Source organism: Syngnathus typhle, linkage group LG2 (assembly GCF_033458585.1).
Source record: "Syngnathus typhle isolate RoL2023-S1 ecotype Sweden linkage group LG2, RoL_Styp_1.0, whole genome shotgun sequence".
NCBI classification, from domain to species: Eukaryota; Metazoa; Chordata; class Actinopteri; order Syngnathiformes; family Syngnathidae; genus Syngnathus; species Syngnathus typhle.
Window position 1 is genome coordinate 5,656,913 of NC_083739.1, and position 13,860 is coordinate 5,670,772.

Genomic DNA, 13,860 nt, shown 5'->3' on the forward strand with positions numbered 1-13,860 from the left:
GAAACGCATCAACACATTCCTTTACACACAATACAGCGCTTCTCATCATTATATTTCTGGTACGAAAAGCCCGTCAGTCAACCATGATTTTAATTTTATCCACTGCATTTGCTTTTTAAAGAACATTACAGCTCATTTTGGGCGTGAGTAATTTTGATTCGTTTATATGGCGTAGTTTCATGTAAAAAGCACAAGGTGGCGCTCGGTCAACTTCTGCAAAACCAAAATTCAAACTGGAGTATTCCGCAACCTTATTTGAGCCAATGCGTGTATTTTGTATGAGAAAATGTCACGCCTTCAATCACTAAAAGTGGATAAATAATAGTTGTAATTATGGAAAAGGTTTTTAACAGCTCTGCCTGTTCCACTGACATAAATTAAAATACCAATTAAATAAAACTGGAAAAAGGCTAGCAACATACCTGATGGTCTGACATGGAATCGTGGTTGGCAATTACCGCACTGGACTGGACTTTCAAATCAAGCAAGTTAAGTTTTCTAAGAAAAATGATGTAGGACATTTGAGGAACTTTCTGATTCGCAATTATTTTATTAAAATCATCACCATCCATAATATAATAGATCTCCAACACTGACAGTCAAAGCGGCACGTGATTAATGATTACGATTCACATTTGGCTTAAATAAGAACAAAGGCATGGTTGTGAAGTCAATATTTGGGTTACTGGATTGCTTGCAGCCAAACAGGGAAAACACAAAACAATCTAATATTGACGCTGAAAGGGGTTAAACGAAGGAAGAGTGAAATATCGATGCAGATACCAGCCTTATTTCAAGGTATTAGCACTCTCGACGGCCATTATCGGCGATCCGCGTTTTACAACCAGGAATTAGAATAGAACATTGTCGTTAATTTCACACAATTTTAAGAAGATTTACTGGATTGTGATCGTTTTTTCTTTAAAATTATGCCATTGTTTTTTGCAGGAAATGTTAAAAGTACGAGTGGCATCGGTGACAACTCAAGAATTGAGTCATTATTCTGGTCTCATCCTGGAAAAAAATAGAAGTGGTAATGAACATTCAACTTTCTTGGTTTCCCCACACGGCACACGTAATATGACAAATCTTTTCGATTACACACAGGTTGATTTGATAATATAAAGTGCAACGTTATTTGCAGCAAAACAATCTGTTGTCAAGTTAATTCAAATCACTTTGGTTAGAACATAGCGCTTCCTCTGCAGGACATTATCTCTAACAGCAAACATATGCTGGTGATGAGTCAGACTAAATAGTAAAGTGCCTCAACGAGTAGAATCTTGATATTTAGTACAATTACATTGGCAGCACCCAAAAGTTCTCATTTGCAACGAGCAGGTTTCCTGCAACGCCTGGCAAGCAGGCAAGTCACACGCTGGCAGACCTCGGAATCTCTTGGCTGTCGGTCAGATTTAGTTTCTGTCTGGAAAAGCGAGTTAAGGGAGAATACAAGCACACAGGGATTCTCTAACTTCACCATTAGTATTCTTGACATCTTACATGAGGTCTCACAGGCGCCAACAAGGATACATGGATGAGCTCAACTCCTCCAGCTGAAAAGGAAAATTAGAATTAGCTTTTTTTTTTTTTGAAGTATACACATATATTCATCTATTTGTTGGTTTTCAATGGGTTTGATGTCTGGGGACTGAGACGCATTTTTGTCAAGGGATCAAAGTCTTACATTCAAAAGCAACTTGTCCATGTTGGTGTCCCGGGCTGTTTTTCTCTGGTCGCCTTGCATCTCCTCTTCCTCTCCGTACAGGTCAAAGTGCAAGCGGGCCAACTTCTCCTGCATCTCACGCACATGTTCCATCTGGCCGATGGAGCACTCGTTACCTAGACAACAGAAACATTTGTCAAGTCTTGTGCAAAACCTGCTGCTTGGATCAAAATAATGTCGGCTGGATTCATTCTTATCAGGTCCTCCATCAGATCGATGCGTTTTTTTATATTGTGAACTATCAGAATATATTTGTGCCATTTTTTTTTAGAGGAAAAAAAGAGAACACAAACAGAATTGCAACATTTGAGTGATGTAATGCAAGTTTTGAGACATCTCACCAAATGCTTGCAGTTTCCCTTTGTGGAAGTCATTGAGAAGGCTGAGAAGTCCCTTCTCCATCTCCTGCACGTCAGAGACATCAGTCAAGAATGAGTGCTGGATGATGGGTGCCGTCTGGTTCTGATTAGGACTGGGGCGAACACTGGAACCCATTTGATATTTTGATTTGTCACGAACTCCCCTTGAGGAAAACAAAACACCAATTGAATTAGGCAAATCAAACGGCATGGCAAGTTGCTGCTACCTTCTATTCTTGTTCTTCTGGCTGGAGCCGACATGCTTGCCCCCGGTGGAGGAACTGAGTTTCCGTGCAGAACCACCGGTGGTGGTAGGCGCTGCCACAGTCACCGTAGCCGCCGCGGGGGTTGTGGGGGTCCTGGGGCTCTTTCGTTTCAGTTTTCGCTCCTCCATAACGGCAGGAAACGTTGCTGGCAGGTTAGCAGGGTCGAGCAGACGTCATGCCATTCCAGCACTCGGCACAACGGCCAGATTAGGCAGAACCAGAACTCTCATGATCACAACGAAGCGGAATTTCAAACGCCCGATTAGTGTCAACTAATGCTACGTGTGTGAAACGTACGCACTTTGAAAAACGGATGCAGATAAAGACGTAAACGATTAAAACTTTCGGTAAAACTAATAAAAAGAACAAAAAGAGCCCCAGGAAACGAACGTTTGTTTCCTTGTCAAATATTTAGCTAAAACAACTGAACACTTCCTGCTTTAAGTTGAATTAGTGGTTGGAAAAATACCGCTGACGACCATTACTGCCCACTACTGGTATGGAGTGTGAACAGATCTTTTGCTGGTTTTCTGACTTTGTGTCCATGTCGTTTTCTCTTTGCTGTTCCCTGAGATTTGTCTGTTACCATAATCACCTATAAGTAGTAAAAAGAGAAAGTTATATGAATATATTTCTATTCAAAATTACAAATTTAACCAGGAATTCCCAACTGAAGTTATTCTTTATAAGCTCTACTTCTTTTGTTTGTTTGTTATTTTGATGAAATTGCTGTGTTGTGTTGAGTGCACGTTACTCTTTCGTTTTACTTTTCTTTTCCATCTTTATAGTTGTACGGTTTGGAGATTTCTTGCCTTTTTCTCATGTAATTACTGCCAGTAACCACAGGATGTCACTAAGCGAACACTTTATAAAAAAATTCCAATTCCCACAAGATTTTATTTTTGCAGGTTTGTCAAACTTTAAGCGTTCAGATTTGATTGAAAATGTGTTTAGAATGTCTACCACATTTAAAGTTTTAGTTGTTGTCTGCATGGTAGGTAGTCTGCATAATTAAGAGACCATAATCACATTCTAAAATGACAAACATCATTCTGGTAAAAGTTGCAAAAGAGTAGACGTACTGTGAGAGCATTTTCTCGGTCCACTTGACGTCCCTCTACGCTTCCTCTTCTCGCCTTTGTGAGCTTGTGTGTTTGTGCTGCGTGACAGAGACCGAGTGAGGTGAACCGTGGCTAAAATTCCACAGATGAACGCATTTAGACCGAGTCCTCACCGCCATTAAGAGATGCGCCCAACATAATTGCAGTGTAGGCTGCTGTTCTGAGAGCTAGTTCATTCCTTTCTAATGCTGTTTGAATTATACATTCGATTTTAGATGAATGGCAACTCATCTAATTACATATTTCCTCTTGCTGCTAATTCTAAGTTACCTGCCTTTTTTTTTTTTTTGCTTTGGATGAGAAAACAACTGTTACTTTACTTGGATGTTTAAAAGCGACTCCCTTTAGTAAAACTAAATGCAATGTAATTATCTTTACAATAAAAATTGTAAACTCATGCAGACTAAACTTATAACGCTCCATTTTCCCCACCCTGGCACTCGTTTTGTCTTCAACTTTGTACTCCCTCATAGTCAATCCTTTGTCTCGCCATCACTCTGTAGAGGGTCCAGCTGACATTTTGGCTGTCCGCTCCCAGGAGATGCAGACGTACTTGGCAGGACGCCACAGAGTAGTCGAGGGTTCCTGATGGCGGCCTCCATTCTGGACAAGAAATCAAAAGACGACATCAAAAATGCGCCTGTGGTCAGAAATCCTGCGCACACTTTACATCTGCAAAAGTAAAGGGTGGACTTTTTTGGGACACATGTACAACGAGCAGAACTGGACTCATTTTTATGATTATAACTTTTTTTTTTGCATTGGTGCCCCCTCCAATAATGGCGATAGACAGACATGAGGATTGTTGGCTGTCAGGTTCTCACGTCTGGATACAAACTTCTTGAACAATTTCAAACCATCTACCACTTTTCCTCATCCATTTCAATCCATTATCAAACCGAGCCTTTTATCTTTGCACCTTGCTTGATGATGAGGGATAATAATTCTGTGAGTAATAACCGAGACAGCCCCTCTCTGCCGATCTCAAGTACGTTTAATGGAGGCGCGACAGTGCGTGTGTGTGTGTATGTGTGTATGTATGTATGTGTGTGTGCGTGCACACATGCGATTATGTGATTGTTTGAATAGATCCTGTTCAAATGGTGCAGTCCCTCCAGGGGCAAATTGTTATGGATGCTGTGGCGCTCAAATCACTGTTATTTGATTCCTTTAAAACAAACTAATTACAGCAATTGCTGTGTGTGTGCGTGTGTCTGTATGCGTGTGTGTGAGCACTCATGTGCGCATCAATTAGTTTCCCTTCCCTTGATTGTTTGTTGCTACCAGTTTCTTTAGCGTGCACTTGTTTACTGCTGCAGCTGTTGCGCATCACTTTGGTTTCGAGCACAACCACAATGACATAAATACTTTGGGTCCAATGAAAACAAGCTGTTAAAGCATTGTGACCACAAAAATTATGTTTCCGTAAGTGCCGCAATTAATTGAAATTAGCATCAAATTAGACGGAATCGACAATTATGCACGTTTGACTTCAATGATCAAACGAACACATTTAAGCATCCATCCATCCATCCATCCATCCATCCATCCATCCATCCATCCATCCATCCATCCATCCATCCATCCATCCATCCATCCATCCATCCATCCATCCATCCATCCATCCATCCATCCATCCATCCATCCATCCATCCATCCATCCAGGCTGACGTATATGTGACGTACGACCACAGAACAATCCATCAGGATATTCGGATCCATCATACAATTAAGCTTATTGGCAATTAATGCTTGCAAGGGGGAAATCGGCCAGCTTATCGGTAAGTGTGTACTCTTTTTCGACAAACAGCCATTCTGTGCCAGGCAGGTGTGTGCGTGCGCCTGTGTGTGAGTGTGGCCCACAAACCTTTGTGCCAGCTCCTTCACGCCCTTGTGTGCCAGGTACGGCTCGTCTTTGTGTGGGCATGAAAGCGCGCCACATCTGAAGAAGGAAGAAAAATGGCCATTCTCACGGGGAGAAGAGGAGGCACGGGAGGAGAAGGAGAGAGGTGGCCTTAGCGTTCCTCTCATCGTTCAGTCCAACACTTCTCCTCCTTTCGTTTGGTTCCATGCACTCGGCTTTTAGTTCTTTTCCGTTTAGTGGCATTCCATGTGCAGCCGCTCCTCTGCCGTCCTCCTTTCTTTGCACTCCATCCTTTTTCTCTCTCAACCCTCTTTTTCCCCATCCATCCCCTCTTCCTTCTCGTCCCAGTTTCCAAATGTTTGGACGGCTCGCCGCTCCGGTCACCGCTCAGGGAGGCTGCCGAGCTAAAGAAGAACATCACAGGCAAACGGGCTCCAATTTCAACGGAGACTTTTTTGCTACCTGCACATCTCCTCGTCCCAAAGCTTATCAGCCAACCCAGCCCAGGAAGCATTTCTGAAACTGGTGCGACATCACACGCGAGCAAACACCAAGCGTCCAGAGATAAGCTTCTCTGCTCTCGTCAGTGTCAAGTGTGACTACAACATTGGCATTCAAACAATTACGAGACAAACCTTCCGTTGTCCTCCCAACTATAAGTTAAACCATATTTTTGTTGCTACCATACTTTTTTTCACGGCATACTGTCGCTCCCTGTCACTGTTCCGAATGAAATAACAATAGGCCAGAGGGCAGCCATCTTACGTTGCCACTATTACCGACAACTCAGTCAAACTCAGAGTTGTACGTTAGAAGAGAAAATAAAACATTCTTACGGATGTCAGGCTTATTAGTGCAACTGCTAGCGATAAGAATGGAATGTTTGCCTTAGAGAGAAAATAAAATATAGCTGAGACAAAGACACGTTCAAGTAAGGCAGGCTTAGAAATTGGCAACGTAAGATGGCCGCCGGTGGTTTAACTCCACTTGACGGTGAGCAAGCAGCATTGTTAGTCCATAACCCTAACCCACATTTAGTAGATTTATAATCTACCTAAAAAACTTTTATCGTGATCCAGATGATTTTTTTCTGCAACCACTTGACCAAATAACATTGAGTAAATTCAACAAAAACGTTTTTCAGCTCCTAACCCAAAGGACCTCAGTCAAGATTAAAACTCAGACCCTTCTTGATGAGCCGCGCAAATGTGGACAGCATTATGTCCGTTGGGCACTTCCAAAGCTCCTTCTCACTCGGTACCGGACTTATGACATAATCTTCACTTGCTTAGGGATAAAGTCATCACTTGCTGTTCCACACCATCGCTTCCTTCCTCCACCCTGCCACTCATCCTCAACGCTGCCTTCATCCCTGCGCATTGATTGATTGTCACTCCGCAGGTGTGCTGACCTTTCACCTGAGGTGCTGGTTCTTCAAGACTTCAAGAGGTAAGAGCGATTGATGTGAGATCTTTGAAGGTGCTCGTGTGTGTTTCTTCTGAGCTCCTGCAGTTAAGGAACCAAAGGTCCTCGGGGTATTAGAGCAGGAGATCAGGATAAAGGTTCACGCACACACACTGGCATCTCGGCGACCTCTCGGTGAGTTCAGTGGCAAGGCGTGGTGAGAGAGGTCGTTTGAACCTGAAGATTTTAAAGATCACACACACACGCACCGACTGCATAAACGCACGCACAAATATATCCAAAGCGCATCGCACAACACACGTTGGAAATTTTTAATAAGGGCCCCACATAGAATCCAAATTGCTGGATTCAGGAATTCCAAATATGAGAAGGACAGATGTGCGGGGACTCAGATGAATGGGGCCAAAAAGTCTTTACTGTGAGTTGGTCTTGTAAGGTTGGATGGGGCAGGTGGGGGTAAAGGTTATAAGAAAGGTCAGCATGATTTATTTAATCCCATCACAATAACACACATACACAGCTCTGTCAGAAGGTGATGGGGCTGAGATTTTTTTTTTGGACTGTATGTATGCAGAGTTTTTTGTGTGTGAATTATTAAGTGTATTTTGTGACCCAATTCCCCGATGGGTAAGCTCACAAACCCTTGCGCACTTGATACTTTCCTGGAACGGGTTAAGAGGCCCAGGTGGAAGAAAGAGAATAGCAGAGTACTGCAGGGCATGCAAAAGAAGCCTCATGAAAAATGGACGAAAGGACTTTAGAAAAGCGGACGTAATTAATGTTAGCGATGAAACAAAACTGACTGTCATTTGCTCGTCTTGTTGGGTGGGAGGGGGTGGGGGCAGAGTAGGGATGCTGATGAGCAGATGAAAGTGGCGCACACCTGCCTTTTGTGGCAGTGGATACCCCGAGGCACAATGTCACAATGGTGTCTCGGTGACAGTGCCAGCCTCATTGACCAAGCACCCCCCCCCCCCCCCTCGCCACTTACCACAACGCACGCCCCCACCCTCTTGTTCGCTCGCGGCCTTGCTAGTCCTTCGCGGGCCGTGACCTTGGCGGTCACAAGAAAACGGCCATATGGGGGAGACCGAGCGAGGAGGAAATTTAGTAATCTCTCATTTGTCTACGTTTTCTTCGCCGACTTCCCATCACTCTTTCACGTGCGCCATATGCACTCTCGCCAGCCTTTAACCCCCCCCGCCCGCTCCCCTAGGCCGAGGCCGAGGCCAGTGCCCCCGCCACCTTACCCAGGGCAAGGGCTGCATATGTTAAGAAGGTGGCTAGGACAGAGCGGCGGCAGATGGCTCAGCCCTAAGGCTGCCGCCGCTGCTGCTGGTGGTGGTGCTGGTGCATGCAGAACTGAGGTGTGTATGGTTGACGGGTGGGGGATCATGGTCTATATGTGTATGTGCGTGTGTGTCCAAAAACAACAAAAAAAAAGTCTTGGTTGAAGCAACATCAAATTTGAGTATTCACATATAGACACAGGCAAAAATAGCCTTTATGATTGGTGTAAGTCACTGGTGTCCAATTCAAGCCCCCCGGGCCAAACCCGACTCTGCATGTTAGTTTATGTGGCCTGGTAAAGCTTGCCACAAATTTTCCTCGACTTAAAACTAGTAAACAAAGCATAATGATGCTCACCAAATCCAGTGGCAGTTATGTAATTTGGGCGATTAGCAGTCCAACGTGTAATACAACTGTTATTTTTAAAAGCACTTTTCATGTGAAAAGATTCAACTCAAATTGGCTGACCTTATAAGGAATAAGAAGTACAAAACACATATATGAGAACAAGACTTTTTTTTAAATGAAATATTCCCAAGTTATTTTGCTAACAGTACTATGTAAACAATATTAGTTTTTGTGTGTTGCTCCAATTACCTCAGAAGCTGGAACGACTCTCCCGATGTGATGTCCACGCTGTGAATACAGAAGAGCACACTGAACTAAAAGCAATAAAAAGAGCTTTTGTCAAGAAAGACGTTCTGAAACCGATCCGGGCAAGTACGACAGAGGTGTGACTTGTGTCCTTCATTTCACCCACAACGGTGGTCGTCTGCTACAAAGCAGGACATTGTTAAGATGCTTGGAGGTATGACACAGCTGCTGTGCTCTGAAGCGCGCACGCACACCTTGCAGATATGGGCCGGCTGCCACGCTTTAGTCTGGATAATAGGCTGCTAAGGGCGCAGCTTGCTCGGCAGCCGCACAAATTCACAGACAAGTTCATCTCATCTTCTATGCGTACTTAAGTGGCAGCCCGTTTAGCACTGTCAATCGCTGTTGGGTCGATTATCCAACCTCACTATCTTAACCGGATATAGTCTAAAACACACACACACGCACACACAGTTCATATGGATCTTTGACGTCTATAGCCGTCAATGGCAGTGAATGAGTTCATAATGTGTCGCAATAACAGACGCCACAAGGATCAATTTATGAAAGACTATGGAAATGGGCCATGTTTGGACATACGGGATTTTCCGCCCAACAGCGACGATATTTAGCTTGCATATCACACGTGCACACCCCACAGACTCCCAGAAGGTCATTGCCTTGAGGACATACATTTGAAGTGAAGATCTTTGGCATCAAGCGGCTGGAGGCCGAGTTGCGCCGTGTCATCTACATGCTGCTACTCATGCATACTTTTGTCTCCTAAAATCATTCTTCCCCATGTAGAATGAAAGACAGACCAACCCTCGGCAGGAAAAGGTGTGTAAATAAAATCTTCTGGTAAATCAGCGAGCAGCACGTTTTTTTTTAATTTGGAGCCTCAAAACAATACACGCTCTCCAATAAGAGCCCTTCTATGACATTCATCTTCAGGTCTCTTTGTAGTGTAGCCGGCCTTACCTCCTGGTAATGGATACTAATGGTCCCGGGCAGTCCTCTAGGGTGCAGGGGCTGAGAGTTGTCTGTTTGACCCCGTCGTCAAGCTGGGCGACCTGGACCCCAGGGGTGGTTGGCCCTGTAGGGATCTGTGTCACCATCAGCATGCATTACACTCAAGGTACACACACACTGTTCGTGGCCATACACTGTAAAAAAAAAAAAATATATATATATATATATGTTAATTTTAAAACAAAACTTTTATATTATAATTATCATATTTTCATTTTTTATAATAAATATAAATATTTTGAGTTTTGAAAACAAAAAAATATATATATTTTCCAAACAAAATATTTTGTTGAATTGCTCATATTTGATCAACAAATTTAATCAAAGTTTATTCTCCAGTAGCTGTAAATAAAATATTGACAACTTTGTTTCTGGTTTGCCATATGCTATCTACTTTCCATGATGGCTGCTCATCTATTTTCAATTTTTTGTTGTAGGGGAGGGGCAACCTTTATCACGTAAAACAACATGCATCTTTCCCCTTTTCTCCTTCTGTCTCCAAGTAGGTGAATGTCAAAAGCGGGGTGTAGCTCAGGTAAACAGAACTCCCAGGGGAGTGTTGGCCTTTGCTTTCACAGCCGGGGGACAGAAAAACAGAGGCAGGTGAGGGAATGAGCAGAGGGAGGCAGAGTGGACAGAATAATAGAAAATTAAAAAAAAAAAAAAAAAAAAAAACAATGGAAAAGAAAATGAAAGTTGGAAACCAGCTGCAAAGCTCCCGTCGATCCCAATGAAAACAAATTTGACCTCATGTATTATTTATCTTAGATAAATATTTTTTTGCTTTTGGAAATTTTATGTCTCTTGGGTGAACATAATCTGATGTATAAAAAAAGTATAAAATATTGACTTGCTGTCTGCAGGGGCGGGCCTACAGCATCCATCTTTGAGGAAGCGACTGGTTCACAAGAGCAGCGAGTCAGTCCTGCCTCCTCGACGGCGGTCTCGGCCTCCCGGCGTGGCAAGCAGCCGCCGCTCGCCCTGGGCAAGTGCTTCGCCGTGGGAAGGAGCCTTGGCTTTAAGTGGCTCTAAGTGGCTCTCGCTGTTTGTCGCTTTAGCTGTTTATATTTTTTTTCCTGCGCTCGCCACGGGCAGGGAGGGGCTTCTTAGCGAAGCTAGGCAGGGAGGATGAACACAGCGAAGCCTGCGGCGCTCTGTTCACATTTCCTCCACTTGCCAGTCGCTTCATCGTTAAAAATGCGATGTTAAGATTTGATTATGTCAGTTTTGAGCATGTGGTTTGGTATCGACACGGCCAAACAAAAGGTCCGAGAGTGACCTTCTAAGATGACATTATTTACTATCGATCCACCGCCGTCGTACCTTTGAGCCTTGCTGGGACTTTGGTGCCGACAATGGCGGTATTGTTCCCGCTTTTGAGGACGCTCGGTGGCCTGGACTTGACTCAGCGTTACTTTAGCAAGTTGCGGCTTGCCCGCGTTTATAAACGCGGCGGCCTCTGAGGTGGACAGGATGTTCAAACGCAGAAAATGGCCTCACATGGCACTTAACACACACGCACGCACATCTTCAGTGGCCTCACTGTCTCAAGTTAAGCAGCAAATGAACGCAATTAGCCACGGCTCTGCAAACACACACTGGGGTATTGTTCTGCTCACACTCACTCAAACCCTAATCTGCTGCACCGGAGGGATCCTGTGTGTGTGTGCGTGTGCGTTTCTACGAGGGCAGTCGAGGGGAAGGAGTTCAGAGCCCAGCTGACAGAAGGGGCTCCGAGGCCTTTTTTCCCTCAGAGGTTTACACGACGATGATCAACTCCTCGCGCCTTCGTCCTTGCAGCGCTTGCATCAGTACACACACATGCTCTCTCTCTCGCTCGTGTCTTTTTGAGCAACAGCCCCGTTTGAAACAATCCTAGACACGCGCACACACACACACCCTTCGGTCAAAGCCAGATGTTCCGGGGTGAACAAAGGCATTAAGTCACAAGTTAGTGTTCTCAACAGCAGGTTGAGCCTTGGGTCATGATTAACATGCACAGGCGCTCAGTTCGGTGCACATCAGCTTCCTTTCTCTCCGGCAAGTGCGTGTGTCTAATTGACGGCTGGTACAAGATTTCTTGCAAGAACACCTACACAAGTGGCTGCTTAATGACTGCACTTTAAGAGGCCTCCCGGGCTGCCGTTGGAGAAGCGGCGGCGGCGGCGGCGGCGGCTTCAGGCCCGTCGCATCAGCAACCGGTGGCAAGACCAGCGCAAACAATATGATGACAGACATAAGTTGCTGTCATGATTACCAGGTTTGTGATTCCACTGCCAATTCCTCATCCTATGTGAGGCGACTGTTTGTGTGCCTGTGTCGCCATGACAACGGAACGTATGTATAATTTCAGGATCAGGTGTCAAACACAAGAGCCAGATACAGCCCGCCACATCATTTTACGTGGCCCGCAAACACAGAGTGCAATAAATTCATGTCAATATTAAAATTAAAAATTGTTTTCACTTTTAATAGTGATATTGCTAGCAATTTTTATGACCATAGATATTTTTAAAACTATTTTTTGGGGTTGACGATTTCAATGGCCCTCCAAAGGAAACTGTGACTATGATGCGGCCCACAACAAAAATTGACAGCCTTGTTCTCAGTGCTCACTTCTGCATTGAATTCATTCAAGCAGAACTGAAAAGAGGCCGACACCAAACAGTTCTGATAAAAATGAATGCACAGAAAAAAAAAAAATCAATTGTAACTGAGAGGTCCTACTCAACAATTTATTGATTATCCGCTTAGTTTTCTTCTCTGCATGCAGAAAGTGTGCGCACACCCCCAAGGAACATTTTAGTGGAGATAAAAAGGTGGCATTCTGAGAGGACCATGGCCGCATGCAACCATCTCAAAGTGCACCAGATGTGCTCGCTTCTGCAATGATTCCAGCAAAGACACTGGCTCAGATGTTTTCTCTTGCCTTGTTGGAGCACTAAATGTCTTCCGTTTGAGCTGCTGGCTGACCTTCTAGCGCTCTGGCCTTTTCCCGTGTTCCCCACCTTCACCGGCAAGGCAGCTGTGGAATTGTGCCTTTCAAGCTTTGCCACCTCTGCCATCTCGCAACGTGCCTCTCGCAACATTTGGCATCTGACGTGGCGTTTGGTACTGGTTACGTTTCCTTCGACTGTGGCTGCTTTGTTTGGGCTTTGGATTTAATAACGAATATAATTATGTTTTTTTTTTTGCTTAAGAGGATTTTGAACAAAAAATGGCAGTATGTAAAGTTTGAAACCTCATTTTGGATCGACATTAATTTTTCTTTTTTTGTTTTGAAGAGACTCTCGATTCATATTATATTTTGGATAATGACTGCGTTGCTTTTCAAGCATTTTTATGTGTCCTGATCGGTCAAAGGACAGGATGCTTTTTTTTTTTTTTAAAAGCTAATTATTCCTCAATTCTCTATTTTTAAAAAAGGCTTCTGTGTGCGTGCGAATGATTGTGTGTGCGTGTGTTTTGTGGGTCTTCTTTTGTTTAGGTCAGTAAGTATGTTGGTGTGTGTGCTGACCTGATAATCTGTGTGCTTTATGGAGTGCTGTTCATACATCAGTCTCTACTCTGATCCCAAACGCAAACACAACATCCCCCTCCCACATACACGCACGCACGCACACACACACACGCACGCACACACACACACGCACGCACGCACGCACGCACACAGTGGCTTTGCAAATAGACAAAACAATAGCATAATAATAATAATAAAAAAATAAAAAAAATTGTATGATGCAGCAACCAAGTGCATATACAAAACAAAATGCAACTGTTGTGCAAGTACAGCATCTTTTAGTATATTTTTTTTGTACTGATCCCGCTCAGAATCCCTCAATCCCAAAATCAAACACAGACTCTTTATCAGGGAACACACTCGCACTCGCACATAATCCCTGGATCACTACACCTGGGCGTTTGCGTCCTGCGATGGCCACACTTCTTCTCAAAAAGCACAAATGAGAGTTTGTGCATTGGAATGAACACAGCGCACATTTTGCGGATAGAAAATAAATAAAATGGCGGATGGTTATTGGAGATGGTGGCGGTGCCGATTTGAGCAAGAGTGAGTGAATATAAAGATTTATGCAAAAATACAAAAGATGTGTCATGATTGCTTTGAATGACGTTGAGTATTCACGCGGCCTAAATGGGACACGGCGAGATTTTTTTTACGTCA

At 44.0% G+C, this 13,860-nt stretch overlaps 1 protein-coding gene across 1 annotated transcript; it reads right to left on the minus strand.

Annotated features, from left to right (window-relative positions):
* Positions 1 to 530: 530 nt before the first annotated feature.
* Positions 531 to 2,818, minus strand: ccdc28a (coiled-coil domain containing 28A). Its single transcript, XM_061272416.1, has 5 exons — positions 2,313 to 2,818; positions 2,068 to 2,249; positions 1,688 to 1,842; positions 1,534 to 1,556; positions 531 to 1,426 (listed from the first exon to the last, which is right to left on the minus strand). Exons 1-5 carry the CDS (start codon positions 2,477 to 2,479, stop codon positions 1,372 to 1,374), a joined length of 582 nt encoding a protein of 193 aa, XP_061128400.1. The 5' UTR covers positions 2,480 to 2,818; the 3' UTR covers positions 531 to 1,371.
* Between the last annotated feature and the right edge of the window lie 11,042 nt (positions 2,819 to 13,860).